At 35.5% G+C, this 25,761-nt stretch overlaps 1 protein-coding gene across 1 annotated transcript; it reads right to left on the bottom strand.

Annotated features, from left to right (window-relative positions):
* Positions 1–1,270: 1,270 nt before the first annotated feature.
* HNF4G (hepatocyte nuclear factor 4 gamma) lies at positions 1,271–25,761 on the bottom strand. The gene is made up of 10 exons (XM_081070362.1): positions 25,560–25,761; positions 22,463–22,637; positions 18,726–18,820; positions 15,947–16,053; positions 14,230–14,385; positions 11,240–11,327; positions 8,882–9,034; positions 8,517–8,753; positions 7,475–7,597; positions 1,271–3,819 (listed from the first exon to the last, which is right to left on the bottom strand). The coding sequence occupies exons 1-10, from the start codon at positions 25,693–25,695 to the stop codon at positions 3,698–3,700; spliced, it is 1,392 nt and encodes a 463-aa protein (XP_080926488.1). The 5' UTR covers positions 25,696–25,761; the 3' UTR covers positions 1,271–3,697.

The following is a 25,761-nucleotide window of genomic DNA, read 5'->3' as shown; positions in this document are numbered from 1 at the left end:
CTGTCCTGAGTTGGGGGAAGAGGGCCTGGTCTCTCCATCCTCTTGCATCAACCAATCCTTGGACGCGAGCTGCATCCAGGAAGGGGCATGGCGATGGATGAAGTGGCTTTCGAATGAAGGTCATTCCCAGAGGTATCTACCAGCTGAAGGCTCGCAGCCAGCTGCGTTCCAGTAAGTCCTGCAATCTAGATGGTTAACTACAATATAAGCCTTGTGCCTCAAGGTAGCACATCTTCCTGTCAATTTAGGTAGCAGCCTCTTCACGAGTCTGGAGAGCCCCTTTTCTGGGAGAAAATTAAAAGAGGAAGAAGGGAAGTGGAACAGACTAGAGGGCCCAGCAACGAAGCTGTTCCTAAGGCTGGAACGGATAATTACTTCATTCTTCTAGTGTCTAACCCAGGGCCTCCTCACCTTCTGCTGAACCTCCGCGTCTCGGTGGCGCACACGATGGGTGACATATCCAGAACTTCATCCCAGGCTCTGAGCCTTTGATCATCACACTCTTTGCGGTTATTTAAATAATAACTACTAAGTAAACATATCGATGAATTAAGAAATTGGGAGACTGTGGTGGGAGTTGAGTGTTTGTATACAGGTAAGGTCTAAAACTGAAAAAAAAATGTTTTTTGAAAAAAATGTGATGTAAACATATACTTTCAAACTACAGAGAAAAATACCAGATAAAACAGCTTCAGAATCTGAGTGTTGTTGCTGGAGAGCAGAAGTTGGTGGAGAAGGGAACGGTGGGATGGAGGAATGAGGGTTTTCACTACCAATGTGAAGCACAATTACGTTTTTAATTGACATAGATATATTATCCTGGTAAAGGTAAAAATAAAATAAAAATCAGTAGAATTCTACAAAAGTAAGACGTACCTAGTCCTCATAATTTAAGAAATTTTACAAAGAGGCTTCAAATATGAACAGATATCAGCAATTAAAACATCTAGGTTAAAAAATTATGTGCCCAGTGTATCTATATAACGTTGAAGCCAGCTGGCGTCATAGATTTTCATCAACGTGACAAAACCCAAAAGCAAAAAAAAATTACATAATTAAAGTACAAATGTGAGGATTCTCCTGTCAGTAAGTGTCCAATTCTATGATGATGTGACGATGTGCTAATTAATTTTGCTCTGGCCTCTAAAGACCAATATTAGCAAACTCTATGTAAATTTTACTAAATGACCATACAAAAGATATTATCAATATCTGTAAAATTATAAAATCATTTTGGACAATAACGAAGCACCCCATTTCAGTTTTTTTTCCTTCAATTTTTATTTAGAAACTTCAATGAAACAACAAGTTATCACAGTTTAGAAATATTTTAATCTCACTATAATTTAACATTTAAAAAAATCTAGTAATTTTTGATTTTCAACAATAAAATTTATAAAAATAATTTTACATTTATAAAATGAATCATTATTTCACAATAAATTATTCACTTTTATTACCTGAAAAAAGTTTTGTGCTATATAAAAGCAATAACTTTCTGTATCAAAATTTTAAAAATATCAGTTCCTTCTCATCCAGCATTTTTGGCAGTAAAGTATACAAAAATATTATATTACAAATTCCCTGACCACAGTTATTAAAATAAAATCGTTAGTGTAAATTTCTAAAAGATAACTGTTTAGTAAATATAGGCAGATAAGTTAAAGGGCTGACTAATAATAATGATTTGTTTTGTGTTTTAAACTTTTTTTATGATCATCTAAGAGGACACAAAAAAGGTAGCAGGAATCTACAAATGACATTTGTATTTATAAAAATCAAAAACATTCTTATTCATGAAACAGAGACACAAAATTTTCAACAACAAGAAAAAGTTTAAAAAAACTTTCCTTTTCTCTCAAAGACATGTTTTCTGGTTGCACAAAGGTACCAGCTCTTGAAAGAATTTATTGATTCTATTAAATCAATGATAGCGTCTAACTAAGTAATCATTTTCCACTTTAAGAGTTCAATTTCACTTTAAGAGCCAATAAGCTAGTTAACATTTACTGAACCTTTTTATTTGTGTGGTAAGTGGGGATTATGAAATCATGATCTTAGAAATTTTGAAAGGTCTTTAAAAAATCAAGTAAATCAGTTTCCTCATGGCTTGTGATATTTTTTATATCATTGGTAATTAATTACTCAACCAATTGTTCCCTGCTTCAGCTAATAAATGACCTGTGTGTAAGGGGTGAGAGGTGTGTGTCACCAGTTCATGAAGCAACCCATCATTAATTGTTTTTAAATAAGCTCCAGCTTTAGATGATATCAAATACTTTAAAGCTCCAAAGAACTGTACTCCTCAGTCCGGAATTAGACATTCCTCATACCCCTGGGTTGCTGGATTTTTAAAAATATGATTAATTAGTGATTCACATTTCTTTTTGTTTTCATCATAATCTAGCTGGTGTATCTTTTTTCTTAATATATTTAAAATATACCTTTTAGGGGTAAGACTCTTCTTAAAAGTACAAAAGTGGTTTTGTATCATGTTGCAACCCTAAAACGTTCCCTGCTTACCTGTAAACATGTGTGATATAGGTAAATGTCAGCTAGTGTTCAATCAGCCCTCAAGTGTATATACTTAAGAACCACAGTCAGAAACTCCCATTTTTCATCCTACACCAAAGCTATAATGATCCTCATAAAAGTCAGCCAGACCTGGGCTTAAATGTGGTTCTCCTACTCTTTAGGTTTATAAACTTTGGTTATGATACTTAAACCCTCTAAGGAAAGGTTTATTTATTTATAAAAGAAAGATACTAACACCCCTCTTACATGGTTGTTGTGAAGATTGAATGAAGCAACACGTGGGGGACACATGGCCGATGTGTCTCCCAACATTCGTCTCCTACATGCCCAGCTTCAGTGGGCACAGGCTTTTCGCCCACTCTCCCAGCCTCCCTGGGCAGGTGCCAAGTTCTAGTCAATGGATGATGACTTCTCGGTTGTTTTTGGAGAGGGAAATTAGCTTCTCTCTTGGTTGAGCCACTGTTTTAGGGGGTTCAATTTACAGTTTAGCTTGTAACCTATCTGCTAAAACTAACATCTTTTATCTTACATACATCTTCAAATACAGTCAGATTTGAAAGAATATTCAGTCACCCTTGGAATGGCTGTGTAGATTTTTCTAAACTTAAAACAGGCAGATGTAACTGTGGGCCAAAAAGATCCTTCTTAGCCACAGGATATCCATAAGTGATTCTTCTTCACAGACCTATGCCCTATTCTACAGGCACTTATTTTTCTAATTTGCGAATTTAAAATCTATTAAAAACTTTGTTCATTTTCTATTAATCGGGGATTTCTGATCTACTATTCTCAGTCAAAAGAGAAAAGTTAGTTCTGTATCGCATCACGAGACAGCAGTTATTTACAGATTTAAATTAATATTAAGACAACAAATGAAGGTCGTACAGAAGATTCAATTGCTTTAGGCACAGTGCAAGGGAAGCGGGCGAAACACACACGATATAAACACACCAAAACTCACATGTACAGTGGTTGCCACTGAAGGTTTTAAACAACAGCAACAACAAACAAATGAGCCTACAAACAAGAAAATAGGTTACCATCTTATAACAGCACCATGAAGAAGCCTTGGCTAAGAGTTTGCCAGAAGCACTATCCTGAGATATGCCACGACCAGCAATTTTTCACATTTATGCAGTGCCGTTCGGAAGTAAACGCGTCCTCACAATGGCTTTTGTTTGGAGAGAGGCTGGTGTGAAATGACGGAAGCTTGGTTGGCAGCTGTTTTGTACTGTTCCTGACCAGAGCCTTGTGGTGGGGAAGGGAGTGGGGTTTCAGGAGTTGCTAAAAAAAAGAATCAGAGTCGTATGTGATGGGAGTGTCACCATGACCCATCTATTAAGTCCCACATGACAGGCGTTGCTTCATTTTGGAGGTTTTTAAACGATCAAATGTAAAGTAGTGGTTTATATAATGTGCTGTCAGTTCACGGACACACTGCTTCAGACGCACCCCCAGCCTATCTCTCCAAATAGATTTAACCTGAACTAGATCATGCTTAAAACTCTTACGAGTGTCTTGACGGTGTTTCCTGCCTTTCTTAATAGTGTGTCTAGCATCTGCTTCTCTCACACACCCAGCAGAAAAAAGGGTAATGAAAAGAATTAACAGAATGCCAGTGTTTTTTGAAATCTTAGGAAACACACGTTGTAATTTTGCAATAAAAATGTGCATAAAATTAAATGTATTTGGTTCAGATTCCATGAACTCAAATGTATTTGAGCACATAAAAAATGAAGGCAAGGTGTTTTTCAAGTGCTTTAAAAATCTATGTTGTAGTTAAACGCATCTGAAAACTACTGGCTTTGTCACTGCAAAATTATTCTGTTATAACAGCTTGTCTATCCCTTTCCCATCAATGCAAACAGCAAGCCTAAGTTATTGAAAAAAAGTAACAGTTTGAATATTTCATTGTCTAGAATACCAGTTCTTCCTATTGCAAACGTTTACCATATTATAAAATCATATAAGAGCTATTCTATAATTATTTTAAAACTGGAAATATTTCAGTACTCACATTTATTACTATTCCATATACTTAACAGAACAAGTAGAAAATGATTGATAATCAGACTGAAGCATTGCAAACTTTATCGATATTTTTCCTCTACAACAAATTTTTTTTTAAATTCTAGAAAAAAATTCTGTACAAAGATGAGAACAGTCCCTTTTTGCCTGGTTTTCTTTACTAGAATAACTTTAGTATTATTAAGTATGGATTAGCAATTGCTTCGAAACAACAGTTTTAGATAGTTGAATTGGCAAAAGAATAAATTACTTTAAAAATTATTTCTGGGGTTTTAGGATGGATCTGTAACTGCAGAGGCCAGGCTCTAAAAGACCAAGAAAGTTATGCATGAACTTACATTTTTATGTGCCTATGTGTCTAATGTTTTGTTTCGGATAAAAGGTAAACATTCTACATGAGCACGAGCAAAGCAAATGATTTTTGCTTTACAAATGACTCTTATAAATATTATGTTACAAGAGGAAAATAACAATGAAAAGTGTGATAATGTAACTCTAACTAACAAGATTAGGGTCCACACACATGCTTTTTAAACTACTAGAAAACCAGCATTTAATGAGGGTAAAGGGGATCAAATATATGGTGATGGAAGGAGAACTGACTCTGGGTGGTGAACACACAATGGGATTTATAGACGATGTAATACAGAATTGTACACCTGAAATCTATGTAAATTTACTAACAATTGTCACCCCAATAAAATTAATTAAAAAAAAAAAAAAGTAAAGGATTCAACAACCGCCAGCGGAATTGTGAAACTTTCTTGCCAGTTTGCGCCTACAATGCTTAATGTGTTGTTAATGTGTTTTATTGTCTGAGTTTATGAACAACTGATCTCTAAGAGACATAGCTCCACAGCTTTTAGTATCGGCTTTTAGTATCGTATTGGGCTTGCCTCTCTCTGCCCTTGACCACCTATTAAATGAAAATGGTAACATCTGCTTTGCAAGGATGGTCCCCAAACAATGTCTTTCAAGTACGCTGGGACCCACAGATTAAATGTGCCACACTGTTTCCACAATTTGAACTTTTTTTCTAACAACTTCATTTCTGCCTCTGTCATGTACTCAAAGAATTTTGTGTTTTGGACAAAATGTACACATAGGTCCACCAATGCTTCTAACTAAAGTATAGATTGGGAGAAAATGTATTTTTCTGGCCTCTGCTTTCCCCACCAGGAGGTAGTACTCAGGTGGTACTCAGGAAATTGTTACATTACATGGAACATTTGGGTAAAACAACATGGTAACCAGTTATTTAAGGGCTATTGTAAATTCAGTAGGTAATACGGTATGCATACTAATTATATCCTGATGACTGAAGGCATCTCAGGGAGGTTGCTGGCTTAGGGCTCAGAGGCCACAGAACAAAGGTAAATTTGGGACTAATTAATATAAATTCAGAGGCAATTAATTCTAGGTGTTTGGTCAAATAGAGATTTTTATCACTAGGAGAGAGCATATAGACATAGAATTTGTGTGAACTCTGTAATCATTACAGATTAACTTAACTGTTAACAACCACTAGTATTTATATAATCATTTTAGTTCCAAAGAGTTTTCCCAAGCAGCCATCGCTGGCCACAATTCTGATATGCATGGGTTTCATTTATCAGTTAATAATAGCATCAGTCCTGCAAAAACACGTTCTGAGTTTCAGTTAGCGTGGTAACTCCCAATTAGCTGTGAGCTCTGCATAAACACAGACTGTGCTGTTAACTCTTTGGCCTATAAATAATTACCTAAACGACGGATGTCTTGTGATCAGTGATCAATCACATCTCATCTTTCAGTCTGTCCATGACTGGTCCTGAACATATTTTATTCAACTCACGCCCTGACAATGAAGTGTGTAGTTGTGTTATCTCCTGCCTCCTAGTGATAAATCCATGTGATATTTTTCAAAAATGGACAATTGAAAGGGAACTGGCTTTACAAAAAAGAGATTAAAGTGTGGCAAAGAAACAAAAAATGATAATGCTGGAAGTGCAATTCCAATCAAACGAAGTGGAGTTATAGAAGTAAGTCCATGGGAATATGGACACTGCTGTTTTTTGAGTTTCTAAATATGCAGCCAGGAGCTTGGGGAAGGAACCCTTGTCAGCGTACGTGAGAAAACGGGCTGTTTTGTAAAGGACAGAGCTGCCACAGAGGACATGAAACTGACAGAGACCTTCACATGAAATGGGTTCTCGGAGATATTTCAGGGCACTGAATACGCAGAGGACAAAATGTTGGTAGCTGATCCAAACTTCCAAAAACGTAAGTCATCAAGGCAAAGAAAAGATACTCATTACCTCCTACAGGCATCCTTCTCTTAAAGGAAGAGGAGGTGGAAGCACTATTCAAACTACTTTTCTTCATATTTTTACAAAGAAATAAAACTTCCCTTCTCAGCGTTTCGAATGTTTTTAAATTACAGTGTGCAAAATAAATATTAGGATTACGATATTTTTCAATGTATAGTTAAGAGAGTTCTTCCTGTTTTGACAAACATTTTCATTTTTTTACTGAGGTGTAACGGACATATAACACTATCTGATAAACATTTCTAAAGGTCACACACAACCATAATTTCCCCATTGATTGTTAAGATTTCTTTGCATGGTTTCAGCATGCATCGCCATATCCAGAGTCCTCCATTACCAGGCAAAGCTAGAACTGCCTTGTATTTTATTTTGTGCTCCAGACCTATGTAGTAGAAAGGTTGAGGTGTTCACATCTCTATTTTAGGGAGCAAATTCGGGTCTTACTGAATATCACAGTCTCCCACAGTTGATTCCTGGAGAGAAAAACGTATCCGAACTTTGCAGTTTCTGAGCACTAGTCCATTATATCTCCCTAATCCCCCTTTTTCTCAGGTAATGAAGTTTTAGACATATTACGGTTAAAAAGTCGCCCAGATACTTACAGATCTGGTCTGTATGAACCAGGGTCGACATGGGACCTAGAAGTATAGTTTGTCCAGTTAATGGATCTTGAGACAAATGTGGATTCATTGGATGATGGAGATGGCTAACATCATTGGAAGCACCTACAGAAGATAAAAAGAGGCTTGCATTAGTGACATGTAATCAGGGACGGCAATTTTACCTTGGAACAAATGTTTTGATTGACAGCTTGAATATTGCTATTTTTGCAAAGTGCTTTTTGGGAATTCAAAAATAAATGAATACAACCGCTGCCATATTAAGGACAATGTCAGCTTTCACTGCACATTGGCTAGATAAATGTTGCCTCATATTATGTTGTATATTAATAATGGACCTTGTGTGCTGTTTCCTGGAATCATTAGGTTTGCTGCCTGTTGTTAAGGCAATTCCAAGAATCACTTACCTCAAGTTTATAGTATTTGGGATCACCCTAACAGCATAAACAACTTTTATTTCAGGAAGATATCATTAGGAACACATTAAGCACCAGAAAACTAAAAAGAAAATAAAGTGATTCCATAAGGAAATTTAATCTAGATCAGAACACAGAATAAATGCTTTCTTAACTTATCTCCGACATTTATTGCAGTAATGAAATCTCATTTTTCCCTTCTCATTGTGTTGTGTCCATTAATTATTACAGGAGCAAAGTGTTCACTTTTAAGATATTTTATATATATTTTTTAGGTTATGTTGCAATTCTGATATCCTTCAGCTTTAAAAGGAGTAAAGGCATAGGAAAATATACTTCAAGGAGTACTAAAAATAGGAAATAGATTTCTATTCACCATATTTGAAGAGCCTGAAAATTGAAGTTAGACGGACCAGGTGGAGCTGGTGGAGATGGTAGAGGCTAGTAAGGATGGGGATTTGAATACGTTCATGGTATTTTGTCCCCATCCAATGGGCTTTGCAGACTTTCTACATGTAAACAATTGAGTTCACTGTAAGGGTCAAACTTATTCTAAAGCACACAGTGTGGCTCTTATGAATATAACAGAGATTCCCAAACAGACTCACCACCCAGTAACATCTCCTGAAGCAAGTTGTCGATTTTCACCATCCCAAAAAGTTTAACGAATTGTATCTGCTCGATCATTTGCCAGGTGATGCTTTGCAGCGTGGGCAGGAGCAGAAGCAGCTCCCCAAAGCGCCCGCGAGAGTCATACTGCCGGTCATTGATGTAGTCCTCCAGACTGAGCTGCACTTGGAACCGCATGTTCTTAATCTTGACCGGGTCACTTAGCCCTTTCGCATCTAATAAAGGAGTGAAAAGGGCAGTCTCAACATTTATGCTTGCGAGAGTGTGACAGTAAGTATTCTCACGTTACACAACAGTTCAACGTTCATTCAGACTATTGTTCCATGGGACTGCGGAAACAAACCTGGATCAAAAAATACAATGGCCTTCAAGCAGGCGTATTCATTCTCATCGATCTGGATTTCTTGAAATGGTCGGACCAGCTCGTCTAGCACCCGATTGGCCACACGGCTGATCTCAACTTCACAGCTGTTACGGTGAATAATGTAGTTGTTTCCTAGGGAGGAAGATAATAATAATAATTACACATACCCCCCCCAAGAAAGTGTCAGACAGTATTTAAGTTTTTACAAAGCAATGCTTTGAATGGTCTTCCCTTGCAGAAATAATAATAGCACTTCCTCTCTTGGTGGTGTTAAGTTAGAAAAACTCAAGAACACTTGAAGGATCAACATTGATAGCATGATCGCATGCATTTTAAAAGCCTCAGTCACCGGCGATAACACTGAAGTACAGGCTAATAACAAGCTAATAATTGACAAGGGAGAAACAAAGTGTAATGATTAGCTTTCTGCTGCCAGTTGTCTTTTTGTGTCTTACTCGTTAATGAGCACAATATAGAACCTAAGAAATCTTTCTGATTTATAGTGTATTAAAAACAGCCCTCTTTTAGTGTCCAGGTATTTGTAGGCTTACAACTACTGAGATAATTTCAATAAGCCTAAGTAGATCAGGCTGACTTTTTGAAAATGAGCATCTATATTCTCACAAGTTGCCTTATTAAATAGTAAATTCTCTCTTCCTGGGTTCCAGTACAGATGGGATGGTCACTTTACAGGGAAGGATTTAAGGGATTTCAGAAATTGGATAGAGAGTGGTCCCGAAAGACCATTCTAAATTAAAAAGTCTCTGGATAGTATATGATCAGTATTTATTAGAGCTTCTAAAATATTAGAAAATTAGAAATTTATTATACTCCTAAAACAACATCTAAATTGTTAGTTTTATGGTTTCATAAAAAGCAGAACATTCTGGGAGCGGCCGATGGCTCAGTTGGTTAGAGCGTGAGCTCTCAGCAGCAAGGTTGCCGGTTCCATTGAAAATGGCGACGGGACTTGGAGCTGAGCTGCGCCCTCCACATCTAGATTGAAGGACAATGACTTGGAGCTGATGGGCTCTGGAGAAACACACTGTTCCCCAATTAAAAAAAAAAAAAAAGCAGAATATTCTGAATTCGTTCACTGCAGGCAAAGACACTGTTCAGTGTAACAATATGTGCAAAAGTATTCAAAAAATGTATCACTGCTCATCGTAGTTTACCTAATTTTTCATGATAAAACAATCCAGAACTAATAGTAAAACCATTTTGTTTTCTAGGTATCTTGTATTCAGATCTGTAATGAGAATGGGTTTCTCTAAAGGCAAGAGAATGTTTAATAGAATCTGAGAGAATAGTCTCTGGAGTCACATTACGTGGTTTAGAATTCTGGCTCTGGCCTTTGTGGCCTTACTAGCTTTGTGACCTTAGGTAAACTTTCTCTGCCTCCATTTCTTCACCTGAAAAATGGGCCGAAAATAATAGTACGTATCCTTTAGCGTTATTGTGAGGATTGATTATACGACAGAGTGTTGATATATGTGTAAAGCACTCTGACCAATGCAGGTTACATAGTATGTCCTCAATAAACATCAGCTCTCACTATATTGTGCTCAATTTATTTATATTTTAGGATGAAATATCTATCACATAAAGAGAATAAACAATTTAGTCATGATTTTGCACAAACCAGGGAGAAGTGGAGCTAATAAGCATTGGGGAATCTTAACTCTTTCAACAGGAAACCTAATTTTGTAAGTGAAGTAGGGTGGGGGGATTGGAGACTGACTTAGTGAAGATAAAAGCTTTTCCTTTGTATCTCCCCCCACCTTCCATTCCACCTGCCATCCTGCTTTTGTCTCTTCTAGCACTGTTATTTCATATTAGAATTTTCTAGACACTGTCACCATTTTTTTTTTTTTAAATCTTGGGATTTTGTAGCGTATTATGGGCAATGAGATCATGGGAGATATAGGTGTTCCAAAAAAAGTATAAAATAACACATTGCAATTATTAAGTAGGCACAGAGGGCGTATGAAACAACACTGGGACCTCATAGGACAGTCAAAGAAATCATTAATTCTCTGTCCTATGATTTAAATATACCTTACGGTTATGTTTATTGAGCAATGTCTTTCTTTTATTTTAAAATCTTAATTCACCCTGAATATCCAATGCACTCTGTACTCTGTTGCAATCAAAGCAAAGCAAAAAAAAAGAAAAAAAAAAAGAAAAAAAATGGGGCCTGAGTGAGGACATGATCAGTTAAATCCAATCTGTGAAGCGAGAGCACCATTTGACAGTATCTGTGAATGGTTGGTACATACACATGCTGTGTAAGAAGGAAGCATGCATAATTTCTTCATAAATTAAGACAATACTTACCCAAAAGCAAAATATCTTTATACAGCATGGATCTCTTTGTGGCTCCTAGCAGCAAATGTTCCCCAGCATGAGCTCTCAACAGTGCCACCTTAATGAAAAAGTCCAGGTTCAACAATTAATTATAAAATTGGGTGATTAGAAGATGGTATGAGTCTGATGAACTTAGTGTTCTTAAAGACTGGGGCACTTTTTATGTTTAAAAAACTATAATATTCATAGGTAGTTGCCACCAATAAGCTTTCTATTTTAGAATGTCAATAGAGTTTCATTTTTTCAAAATTTTTAAAACTAACAAGTCAACATAACGTCAGCAAAAACAAACAAAACAAACAACAGAACAATTAAATGCTTTCGAATGAAATGAAATGAAACAAATCAGAGTTCAATTCTGGCTTGCCCACTTACTACCTGTTTAACTTTGGGTAAACCGTTCATGTTTGGGACTCATTTGTTTTCAAGTGGAGAGGTGGGAAACATTTCAAAGAGTAGACCAAAGGATTAAATGAGAAAATATATGTAAAACACAATGTCTTCCACATAATAAACTGAATAAACAAAAGCAAAGTGAGGACTTGTGACATAGTGAGATGAGGATGGGGGGATCTGGATTCTAATACACTCTGGCTCGATCCTCTGACTCTTTGCACTAGTTCTGAACTGAGCTTGGTGTGTACAGTCAGGTGCCTGCTGGACATCACCACTAGAAATAATAGGAAGCGTTTCAAATTTAGCACATCAAAGGAATGCTCCTCCATGTCTTCAGCAACTTAGCAAATGGCACCACCATGCAAAATGCTTGTTCATTTCACAAACGAGACTCCATTTTGATTCTCTCTAATCGTCCAGCCTTTGTCCTTCATCCCTTGGGTTCCACAATATACTCTGACAAGTATTCCTGCTCCCTTCCTGGTTCCTCGATCCAAAATCTTTCTTGATAGAGCTTCCAAGATAACATTTATAAAATAATCACTTACTATCACTTCTCTGCTGAAAACTCTTCACTGGCTTCTTATTGACCTGAGAATAAAATCCAAACTCCTTAACCAAGGATGGCTCAGTGCTTTGCCCCCTCCTGTGCCTCTGGCTTCACCTTGCAAAATCCTTTGCTGACTCTTCTGCAGGTACATGTTTCTGCTTGCCTCAGGGCCTTTGAATATGCTGGTTGTGAACTCAGAACACGTTCTTCTCACATCTTGGTATGCTTAGTCCCTTGTCATTCAGGTCTCAGGAAAAAAATCTTCTCTGACCCCCAATTTAAAGTATCTGTTACCACTCCAACCCCTGTCATTCTCCAACAACTCATCCCATTTTATTTTATAGAACTTATCCCCACCTAGCAGCAACTTACTCATAATCTGTATATTTTTTTATGGTCCGTCTCTCCCAAATAGAATGAGAATAGTGGTGTAATCTATATTTTTACTGCTGAATACTTACAGTTCCTAAAACTGAACAGTAGTTCTAATAAATGTTTGTTTGATGGATTTACTGAGTGAATTTAACTGATCTAGAGCTTAGTTTTTTTAAAAAATTATTAAATGGAGATTATAAAACCTATGCTTCAGAGTTCCTGAGAGCATTAAATAAAATAATCTAATATATAATACAACTGAAAGCTAATTTCCCAGTGCCTTACCCATAATAGACAGTTGTCAATCCATGGCTGTTAATACTATACTGTTAATATTAAAATCTGAGTTAGTAAATAAAAAACTACTTTTGACAGGTCACTGGATTTCAGGTTTCCAATTTTTAAATTATTGTCTTCATTCATAAGTCAGCAGCTTTTAAAGAGGAGTGACAATAAAAATATAAAACTGGTAAATAACATAACCTTGCTTATATGGCTTGGGGTGAGACAAGTATGTTTTAGCAATTTAGCATTATTCACTCTGAAATAACCTCCTGAGCCAAGTTATCTTTATGATATGTCAATTACCATGACTCATACCAGAAAGGCAGTTACAGAACATTTTAAGAATGATTTCAGATTTCACAGATTTTTTTTTTTTTTTCACCAAGTGAAATACTCTCCTAGAACTGTAACTAACTTCTTATGATCACTTTTTTTTTTCTGGTTGTGTAAATAGTTTGTCCTTCTTTGATTTTTAGACAATCTTTCCCTTTGACAGTTTGTTTGTCTATCCATGATAATACTGGTCAAAGGAGGTAACGATAGACACTGGGTATAATACATAGATAGCATGGTTTATTCAATGTGGGGGGAATTGGAAAATTTCAAAATATTTGCATCTACAAAATATTGTATACTACTTGGAAGAGTTTGAAATAAATCTAAAACTAGTGATCTAACCTTCATAGACTAGTTAGAAATTAAAGTTCTTAACTATTAATCAAAATGTCTTAATGTATATATGACCAAGTATGAAAATATATTTATTAGGAAAAGATCATTATTCATGGATTCTCTTTTTCTCTCCATAGATCTCAAAGCATGATTCTACAGTCTTTTATTGCCAGACCTATAATTTTCATACAGTAATGCTAGAATAAAATTGACAATAGGAGGAGCAAAATTTTATATGTTAATTGCACAAAGTACCCAAAAGACCGACTCAACCTGTGTGGTTTCTGTTTGTGAGGCATTTGTGAGGCATTTTACACGGAACCTTCAGTTAATACCAAGACAAAAAAAGGGTTGCCCTGCCAACCCTTTATTTCACAGTGGCAGTTACTTATCTGTCTTTCACTCTCAGTTACTTTTTTTTAACTCCAAGAGGGAAGAACAGTGTCTTGCTCAACTTCACCCAATCAATACATTTTCAAGTCCCCTAAAATAGAAGTTAAACACCTGTACCTCTTGATAGAACAAGAAGGCGAATGGGCAAGAAAACCAATCTTTTTCTCGCATAAGATCATTTAACCTTTGTCAAATATAGTGAATCTATTGTAAACATAATTAAAAGAACACAAAAACTTGGCAAAGTTGAAAAACCGTTTTCGAAAGCATTCATCACTTTAAGTTATACCTGATCGTCCAGTGGTAGTTCACAGAAGGCAGGGATATATTTCGCCCATTCCACCAAGACTAAGAGTTGCTGTTTCATAGATTCACAGACATCACCGATACTCGCAATTTTCTTAACATTTATGTCAGTGCTTGCACCAGGGCTGGAGGCTGAGATCTGGCAGGAAAACCATTCTATTATTTTATCATTCAACAGAAGACCTAACGATATTCTTTTTTCTATGACTGCAATAAACACCACTGAAGTGGTACTATCATCCTCACAATATCTTGAAACACACTCAATATTTTTAGATTGAGAAATAACATACTCATCAGTTCTAATTAAATTGAAAACATTCACTGCATAGCACATGTTCTGGGAGCAGTTTCTTATTTTACCGGCTAAATCTGTAAAATAAGTTACCCAACTTTTGGGGTGTTTCATAAATCAAAATGACTCTACCAAGAGACAATGGAGTATTTACATGAAATATGCTCTGTGATTTTATTTTTAATTAAAAAATGACATTTTCATGACGAAAACCCATCTTTAATTTGCTGACAATGTTTCCAGTGGATGAAGTGTACCAAACCAGGGAGAAAAGATTTAGACAAGAAGCCGGAATGATTTCTGTTATGCACTGAATGGAAGCCCCTCAAAATAAAACAAAGATGCTAACTTTGACTCAGCCACATAGAAAAGCCTAACATATAATGATGCTTTTAAAAATGATATACAATTCTGAACTATATAAAAATAGAAATGGTGTTAAAATGTCTTTCTGCCAAAGAAATCACTTTCTAAACATTCTTACAAACTTTGTTTTTGAAATTTTTGAACATGCGTGTGTACGTGTCTTTCTTGTGTAGTGAATATGTACTTCCTCATAGTGCCCCTTTAAGCCATACTCTAAATGCTTTATAGGACCATCAAGTAATCTCCAGGTAACAATGATGATAACGCTGACATTAACCTCATCATATGACCCTTGTGTTATCAAAAGCGAAAGTTGTACCCACTCATTATAGGATTGGATTAATAGTTAGCTATTTCATAATTTGCCTTATAACAGAAAAACATCATTAACATTTCTAATAGGAGCAATGCTAAAATAAACTGTCTTTAAAGAGTTTATTTTATTCCTGATTTATTTTTTTTACGCATCAACATGACCTACATTTTTAAACTCTAGAACTCATATTCTCATTCTAGAAATTTAAACTATTTTTCCTGTGTGTGTGTTTTTTTTGTTTGTTTTTGTTTTTGTTTTTGTTAATTCTGCCTCTTCCCTTAAAGACCGGCTTCCAAAGCAGGTGCCAAGGTGAGTTCTTGAGTCCAGACGTCATTTTCAGCGAAGCTCTGATGATAGGTTTCAACCAAACTCCCCAGAAGTTGTGGTAACTGATTTTACAGATTCAGGCAAGAAAACAAGATACTGCCCCCCGAGAGCGGTGCTATGCATTAAGCATATTTTAAATCAAACTTGTAAACAAACGGCTTCTTTTGATAATCTTCGACTGAAATGCATTTCATTTTTCCATTTAATAAATAGGAACGTGTCCAAGAAAAGTCAAAATTAAGTCTACAGTCCAATTAATATTTTTCAAAGTAAAGCTCAAATTGCACGTCCACACATTCGAGAGTTTTACTTCGAAAATACTAGATTATGTTAGCATTCCGCCTAAATAGACACTTGATTCTCTTAGGCAGGCAGGAGGCTAGGGATGGCGGGTACCTGGCGAGACCGATGTTCTGCCTGAGCCAGTGTATTAATGGAAGGGATATTGCTGCCATCAAACGTGCTTCTTCTGGTGCTTATTCTATCGCGCTCGTTTTGCACAGCTAGGGGAGAAAAAGGCACAGTTTTAATTGGTCGGTTCCCTTCCGTAGATATCAAGATACACACTTTGGATTTAAAAAAATTAGTATAAAAAGTGAGAAGGGATATGTCTCAAAAACCCAGGGTAGGGAGGAGTAGGACTGAAGATGTTTATCATTCTCTAGTACTTTTAAAAGTAGAAAGAGCCAGGCTTGTCGCTTGAGCTCATAAAATCTTGCCGTTTGGGACTTAAGTGATAGCATACATGTTAGAAAGTGTTGGGTCAGCCAGTTCAGCCATGCTGTATTTTAATAAGATGGTTTTCCAGTCTCTTAAAGTTAATAAATCCGTAAGATAACTAGAGGGAGAGTATCGCTTCTGAGATTGACCAGGTCAAAGATAAGAGTGTATTCACTGTCAGAAGATGTGAGTCATAGATTCTTGGAACTTCCATTTTCTTTTCCTTCTAAAACACCAGCAAAAATGGAAAGTTAATTTATTTTAGTTATGGAGATTTTAACATTGCAATCTGATGAAACAATGTCCTGGGAAAGTACAACATTAATAAAGCAAAAGTTGCAGTAGGTAGGAAGTGTCTCCTGAGAAGCCTGACGTTTGACTATCAGTATTTGGGAAAGGTGAAGAAATCTCGCGGATGATATAAAAGGCTTCTAAGGGAACTAGAACTACTTGTTTCAGAAAGAAAAGAAAGAATACCGTGTCTCCCCAAATTCCTGATTAAAAACTATTAAATATAAGGAAGAGTGAAGGGGTGGGGTATTAACCTATGTTTGTCAGACAAAGAATAATATAAATCAGATGTCAAAGTTGGATTTCAAAACTTAGAAGATAAAATTATCTGTTTCCCAAAAATAATGAAAACAAGGCCTATGGCACCTAAATTAACTTAAGGCCATATTCTGTTCTGATGGAAAGCTAAATCATTAAACTATCAGATTTTTTTTTAATGCATTTATTCTTTTATTTAAAAAATCCACTAATTTCTATGCCAAAATCGACAATATGCCCCAAACCTATTATTAACTATCAATTTATTAATTTGGAAAAGAAAATACTGAACTTTTTGACTTTAAGAGTGAGTGTAGTCTTTAAGTTGGAGTGAATCATTAATATTTTATTTTAAAATTATATTTACTGGTAGCTTGCTCTACCCTTCCTTTTTTTTTTTTTTTTTTGTTGTTGTTGTTTTTACAGAAATTGTCATTGATTTTCAGCCTAAACTGATGAAATACATTTGTGGAGATAAAAAATTAAAATGTAAGCCATGCTTTTATGAATTTAATTTACATGATCAATCTTTAGAAAAATGATAAAATATATTGTGAACATTTGTAACCTTCTTGCTGTCATAGGTTTTGACATAAAGCTATGCTTATATACATTTTCATCTTAAACTAACCTTGACATTATGCTATTATTGTAAATAAGAAATACATCACTACCCTTAAATCCAAAAGTTACTTACTACTCTATTTAGAAAAACTAATGTACTATTCTATGAATAGTTGAAGATACATTTTCACTATTTTTGAAAACAATTTTTTATTTCCCAAACTGTAAAACTCTTAAAGGAAATATAGGATGGTGATTTGCTTGTATTTTTGTAGGAGTAAAGCTGAAGCTCAACTAGAAATGGATGAAGGTGATTGACAAATTACCCAATTAATCCCATAAACAACCCAACATGTCATTGCAAATAAGTCATTTTAAAACAGGAAAGGTGCTTCTCCTCTAATTTTGTGAACTTTCATTTGTCTTCTTTTTTGAGGCTAGCAACCTGAATGAAACTAATGGAATTTTTGTCTGTTAAAAATACTGAGTGACAGAGAAAAAAACTAGCTGTGTCCAAGACAGGTTTGAAACATCTTCCATTTCTGTAGTATAGTGATTTAACTTAATTTTTGCAGAGTTTGTGAAATAGTTCTGAAAAGTATCTCTTTGTATCTGATAGGCATAAGCATGTGGCAAAAGTGGTAAGTGTAAGTCTTGTCGTGGCTATTCTTGTGTCAAGCATGTAAACATGTTCAGCACATTTGTTTCTAAGTTAAGCATATTCAGAATGTAGGGTAATATAATCAGATTACTTAATATGTTCAAAATGAAAGTCGAGTATCTAGTCTATATCTCTGTCCCTTAACAGAATATAAGCTCCCTAAGAGGATTATTCTAGTACATTAACTACTGAAAACTGAGCACCCAGAACCGTGTCTGGAGAGTAGCAGTGCTCAATGAATATTTGTTAAATAAATAAATGAAAGCATGAAATGTCAATGTTCCATTAATGTTTATCAAATAAATAAAGATATTCAATTGTTATTGACAATAAAAATGTGTTTCAAAATACATTCATAATTTCAACCTATTAATAGATTCTGCCATTTATCGTTTGAACAGGATATTGGAATGTTATTTAGACAACAATTTTGTGGCCAGGTGTAACACAGTAGTGGAAAGAATGGTGTCTGGATTCAAACAGTCATTAGATAAAGGCTGGTTGCACTGCTTACGAGCTGGGTGTCAGTGTCTTTGAGTACATTTTTAAGCTCCATAAACCATAGATGCTTCATTGAGAAAAATCAGAACTCATGTGAAAATGTTTTGACCAAATGAGAATGTGTATATAACATTTTTAATCAGTAATGTTAAGTATCACTATTGCGTTATATATTATTACCTTCTTTTTTCATTCCTGCTCGAAAACACTTTCTTAATCGACAATATCTACATTGATTCCTTTTGTCCTTGTCAACAACACATTGCCGACTGAACCTATAACATAAAAAGAATAAAAGATGTATTAGTTTGCAGAAAATTATTTATGAAATAAAGCAAATAAAGAGACAAATTGACTTTAAGTAAGTATGACCAAATTTGGCCCAATAGAAAGAATGTATAAGAGCAAGTATGACTATTCCTGTCTCACTATCAGCATGTACATGGAAATACCAGCCTCACCTCTCATGCAGTCTTTATAATGAAATAAAACTGAACGATATCTCACTTTTGGCCAGTGAGCATGGTCATTTCTTTCATGAGTCATGAGCGCCAAACCTAGTTTTAAAACCTTTGGCACATAAATTTTAACTATATCAGAACTCCATTCTTCTGTACATCCATGCTTTTCTCATTCTAAATATTCTTTGATTAATTTTAAATGTCCCTCACATCCAATTAAAGTTTAATGCCAAACTACATATCAAGAGGCAGCTGAGAACAGCATTGAGTGTACAGTCTCTGAACAATTAGATAACACCTCAAACCAACTGAAACAGCTATAATTAGAAAAAACACAAAAAACAGACAATAACAAGTATTGATAGGATGCAGAAAAACTGGAACTGTCACACATTGCTGGTTGTAATACACAATGCTGCAGCTGCTTAGGAAAAAAGTTGGGCAGTTTTGTAAAAAGTTAAACATAGCATTACCATCTGAGCCAGCAATTCCGCTCCCAGGTATGTACCCAAGACAAATGAAAACATAAGTTCACACAAATACTTGTACACAAATGTCCAGAGCAGTATGATTCATACTAGCCAAAAGGTGGGGACAACCCAAATGTCTATTAGCTGATGAATAAACAAACAGTGGTACACCCACATGATGGATATTATTTTGGGGCAATTAACAAGAATGGAGTACTGATACATGCTACAACATGGGTGGACCTTGAAAACACTATTCCAAGTGAAAGAAGTCCGACACAAAAGGCTGCGTATTGTATAATTTATATCAAATGTCCAGAAGAGGCAGATCTATAGATACAAAATGTTGCCTCACACTGGTAGGGAGGATACCTGCTAAAGGATAACAGGTTTCTTTACAGGGTGGTGAAAATGTTCTAAGTTGATCGTAGTTATGGTTGCACAATACTGTGGACATACTAAAAAAACTGAATTGTACACTTACAGAAAAAAGAGTACAGTCTCTGGAATTAGATCTGAGCTTGATTCCTAGGTCCACCATTCACTCTCCATAGAACTCAAGAATGCTATTTAACACCCCCAGTTAATTGACAATTGTATGATAGGGAGGATCTACCGTAATAGGTTGTTATGTTAATGTACTTCCAAGACTTTGGGGCAAATGTTAATCATATAGTAAGCAATAACATTTCTTCACAAATACACCATATGTATCAATGTATCCCTGTTTACTTGTAGTTGATTATTAATGATGAGAATAAAAGAAAATATGTTGTGATCTCTAAAAGAAGATGTTTCTTCAAAAAATATGGGTGGCCACGTAAAATTGAATGAATATATAACCTGTGATAAATGAACTAAGCTAGAAGAGAGATATACTTTCAGGATGAGGAAAAAATCATTGTTCATTCGGGAATGCATGGCTGAGGTGACTCAGGAGAGGGAACCAAATCAATAAAAACAACAGGAGGGCACACCCTGTTAACATTAAATTAATGCAAAACTGGAATAAACATATTATTAAGCAACTACTGGGTCTAAGATCCAGGTGCAGGGGATAAACAGAGGAATATAATCTACCTCTTCCATTCAAGGAAACTACCATTTAATAGAGTACACATATGGATTTACAAATAGCCATAATAAATAACAATGTCAGAAGTAGTGAGACAGTAATTTCAAGTGCTTTGGGAGGGAAAGCCCAACTTCAGTGTGATGGAACAGTTAGCATGGACATGGTATTTGTAAATCTAAAGAAATGGATAAATGTGAGACCAGGAACACTTGATCTTAAGAAACCTTTATGCCCTTGAACTTGCATCACTATAGCAACTATTTTCCAAATGGAGCATCATAACATTTGCTTAATAGCAAAATATGTAAAGAAAGCGAAGGTGGCAGCAGTACTCGTGATGGGAAGGTTCGAGGAGTTCAACTGTACACGCTGTTGGAATATTCTTTAAAATTCCAAAAGTTGCTATGGGAACACTCTTTTTCTTCTTTTCCCAGACAGGAAGTGGGGGAATCTTGATTTTACAACGCTTTGTGCTGATATGCTATGATTCTTAAACTTTTTGTGTTGGATTTAGTTGTTCGGATCAGCATTTTTCATATATATGTATTTCACTTTTTACAGAACACATGGGTCAAGGGTTGTTTACATGTTACTTTGTATATATTTTAGTTGATAATTTTGGAAATCTACTCTGTCTTTTTTACAGAGGGTGACAATAAAAATGTATACACATTTTCAGAAAGGAAAAAAAACTGTATTAAAATTGTAATAATATATACCAATAACAAAAGATGACTACAAATCATATTTGACTTCTGCAAGTACAAGAGGTGCTCAAAGTGGTTACCATCAGCATAATTTTAATACAGATTTTTCTTTTCTTAAAACGTGCATACATTTTTTGGCACCCTCTGTATAAATGCAAGACCTACCTAAATATTATTTTTCATTTACCAAATAGGTTTCAAAATGTATGATTAATATCTTTTGACCTACTAAGCTGCCCAGTAAAAATTATTAGAAAACACTTGTTATATATTTGAGGAGTTATATATTGTTTTCATACTCCTAGAAATCAAATGACATCATATTGTGAAAGAATTAACTTCTTTCCAAATATCCAACTTTTTCCTAAAACAACATACCATTGATAGAAAAAACACATATTTTTCTCTTATAATCAATCATTATTAATAGCCCATAATTAGCATATATACAATCTGCATTTGAGAACTTTCATTCTGAACACTCAGTGTGGAAATATCTAATCCTAAATTGTGCTATAATGTTGACTAGATAATTTTAAAAAATACAAAAGAACATCCTACTAGAAATAAGTTAAATAAGTTTTACATAAAACATTAAATTCAAAGGCAAAAGAATCGTGGCACGCAAATACATACAAACTTTCAGGACTGAAAATTTACTTTCATTCATTAACAGGAACCAACTACCAAAATCATCTACACTTTTATAATTTTGTTTGAAAAGACTCAGGATGTAAAGATGCTAAAAAAAAATCAACATGCAGAAAAATATACACATTGTGAAACCATTTAAATACAGATTTAAATATGTCTATTGGTATATGCACATGAGGTAAAACAAAGAAACACAAGGAAAAGACTGTAAAGTTCAGATAGTAGTTGCCTCTGGGAAAGAGGGGAGAAAGAAAGCGACAAGGGAGGTGTCCAGTAGGCTCTAACTATATTGGTCTAAGTTGGGGTGGTGAGAATGTGGATTTTTTTTTATATATCCGTTTTATAAGTCTGAATGTTCCCTAAAAATAAAGAGAAGAACCCCCTGTGTGAATGCACTCTGCATACACACCCACACATCCTCACTCTTACTGTAGCTCGTAGATGGTGTGCTTAGAGTTACAGGAACACAGAAGCTCCGAATGTCATTCTCTGACTTCTGGCAGGCCATTTGGAAACACCTCTAAGGAGAACTTTACCAAGAGAACTATACCTGCAGGAATAGACGTGACTCTTGCGGATACTGCGCCGGAAGAAGCCTTTGCAGCCATCACAGCTGGAGGCTCCATAGTGTTTTCCCGTCGCTCTGTCCCCACAGATAGCACACAGACAGTTGAGACCGTTGTCTGTGGTATTCATACTTGTTGTCTCTGGGGCGGAACTCTCTCCTGAAGTTAAGGGGGGAAAAAAAGAAGAAGAAGAAGGAAGAGTTTGAGTTACTACTGAATCTTTCTAGTTGAAATCGCCCTACTCAATATTCATAGGCTGGAGCTACTCTGTCCCTTGGCTTCTTGGAGGCTCCAGGCCACTGCTCTCCTTTTAACCCCCAGCTGCTTCTGCCAGTCTCCATTCCAATTCCTCCTCTCCTATTTCTGACCATTAAACGTTGGGGCACTGTAGGGCTCCATCCTCCAACTACACTCTTTCCCAAGGGAAGCTCATCCAGTCCCGTTGCCATAAATAGTAACGGTGTGATGAAAATCCCCCAATTTTATCTGTAGCTCTGATGTCTCCCACGGGTATCAGTCTGAAATGCCCAAACACATATTTAACAGCTTCACTTTGAAGTTTCATAGGAATTGCAAATTCATGCATAAAAACAGAACTCTGATTTTTTTTCCCCTAGAACGTTTTTCGTTCTGTCTTCCTTACATCAGTCAGTGGTGCCATCTAATTCTGAGGGCCAGTCATCTGCGAGCATTCACTAAATACGTCCCATCGCTCATACGCAACCCAACAGTGAGCATATTTTAAATATATACCGAATCCGTAACTTTTCACCCTTTCTTTATGACCCCCCCCTTATCTAACTGCCCATTTTTACATTGGATCATTATAGTAGCCTCATATCTAATCTCTCTCCTTTCACCCTCCGTCTCCTACAGTCTATGATCCCAAAGCCCCCAAAGTGCTCCTGGTATAAAAAAGTCACATCTATCAGCCTTCTGCATCCAACCCTTAGGAGCAGATCCATCTTACCTTGGCCACTGAAGCTGTGCATGATAAATGCCCTCTCTCACCTCTCTGATCCCATTACCTGGTACCTGTTTTCACCCTGTACATTATTCTCCAGCAATGTTGGAGAATAATGCAATGTTGTTCCCCACCCGCCCTTAAAATGTGTTCCCACCTCAGAATCTTCAAGAATTTCTCCAGCTGGCTCTCTAGTTTCTGTTCAAATCTCACATTTTCTATGAGACGTTCTCTGAACACACTTCTAAGAGAGTCACTTCCATCTGCCCTACAAATGGAACCTAGAACCCTGCTTACATTTTTTTAAATAACTGCTTCATTGTCTAAAATTATATTCTGTGTTGGTCTGCTCATTTATCCATCTATGTCCATGAATACAAACTTCATGACGTCAGAGAACTTATTTGTCTCATTCACCCCTCTCTGCCTTCTGGCTCGTAGAACTATGCCTGGCATAAAGTGGACATCTAATACATAGTTTTGAAAAAGAGGCTTAAAAGAATCCACAAAAACATTTTAACTTCAATATTTCTTAAATGAGTTAATGTTGTTGATTACATCTTTAAAAATCTCTATGTACTCTAAAGACATTGAATATATAAGGTAATGTATTTTTAAAGTTTAATTTATCACAAATTGTCTAATATAAACATAGTGACAATTCATTATTATATATTCACTATAACAAAAACTAAAATTAAAGATTGCCATGTCTCAATTACATCCTGTGACAGCACATGTATTCTACTTACTAATACTTCTGAGTAGACAAATATTATCATGTATAATTTCATAAGGTAAAAAAAACTTAATGAGAATATGTTTAAGGTGAACCATGTGACATAAAATTTAAAACTGGGGATTTCTCTTTTGGTACATAAACAAAATAGACATTAGAAATACAGTAGCGACAAGTGCTAAGGATTGACTGCATTCTGGGAGATTATATGGAAATAGGAAAAAAATTGAATTCTTGCTTTAAGTTAATGTCATGCTTATATATTATTAACAACATTATTACAAGAAAACAAGTTAAACATCACTTTGGAAAGTCAGCTGTTTTAGTGAATATTTATGATAAGCCTGTCCCTACTATTGAACAATCTACAGTCTTTAAGATAATCATGATTCTATTGAGATAAATATTCTATGAAATATCTCTAATCAAACCCAAATATAAAGAATCAAGAGTCACTTGCTATAATTTGCACTATTGGTTGATTTTAACTGTCTTTGTGCTCAATTTCAGAATTCATCTTCTGACAATTAAAAACAAATCATCCCATTAATAATATAGCAGAGTAGAACATTAAGATATTCTGTGTACAAGATACAGAATTCAAGCCTGAATTAAACACACACACACACAATCCTCCAATGTATACATAATTAGTAGATTTTAGGAGTTCTCTCAAATACAACTAATCTTGGGCGATATTTTTACCTAAAGAAGAAATTTAAAGTCAATAGTAAACTGTGTTATATAAAGACATGAACCCTAAACAATTCATGTCTTATTCAAAGTTAAAATGTTACAGTAGATAAATACCAAGAGCTTTGTGAGGCTAAACATTAGCTTGTCAAGTGGGGTTATAATATAAACCTTTTATTTCCTTTCATATTTGTGTTCAGTGCAAAAACTTGATCGTAATTTTTAATGCAGTTTCTCATCAGCAGCAATTGAAAGTCGAAGTAATTGAAAGGAGGAGGCAACCAGTAAAACTCTCCAGTGTTCTATGAAAACTTCATTCCATATGTCATTTTAAATACTACATAGAAAACATACTTTACAGTCATTCTGCTGATATCACTTATTACTATGATTTACAGTAAATAAAATAACTGCTGAAACTATTCTTTTTACCTAACTGGCCCATGGCAGAATCCTGAGATTACTTTATTAGACGTAATGAGACTTTTTCTATCTCTAACATAAAATAGGTATAGCATGATTAATTCAAATTTTGTGACAAAGTACAAAAGCTCAGATTTGTGGCCTTAAAAAGCAAGCCCTGAATTTTCCAGCAATGAAGCACAGGGCTACCACCTGGAAAGCTCAGTTTTTCTTCTCCCACTACACTTAATTTATATATATTTCCAAGCAGATGAGAACTCACCATTTGAATTATATAGAATCTGCATAGTTTCAAACTCCAAAGTTGTATACGTTGGGTCCAAAACTTCACTGTAATTCGCCATATCCATGTCCAGGACCGGTTCCGATACCCTCATCATTGATTGAGAAACACACATACAAGTGCCAGCACAGGCCCAGTGTGTGTGATGGCTGTTGGGCTTTCAATCTGTGAGTGATAACCC

This window comes from Rhinolophus hipposideros (genome assembly GCF_964194185.1).
Source record: "Rhinolophus hipposideros genome assembly, chromosome: 13".
Classification (NCBI taxonomy): domain Eukaryota; kingdom Metazoa; phylum Chordata; class Mammalia; order Chiroptera; family Rhinolophidae; genus Rhinolophus; species Rhinolophus hipposideros.
This window is presented reverse-complemented; position numbering and strand designations above follow the sequence as displayed.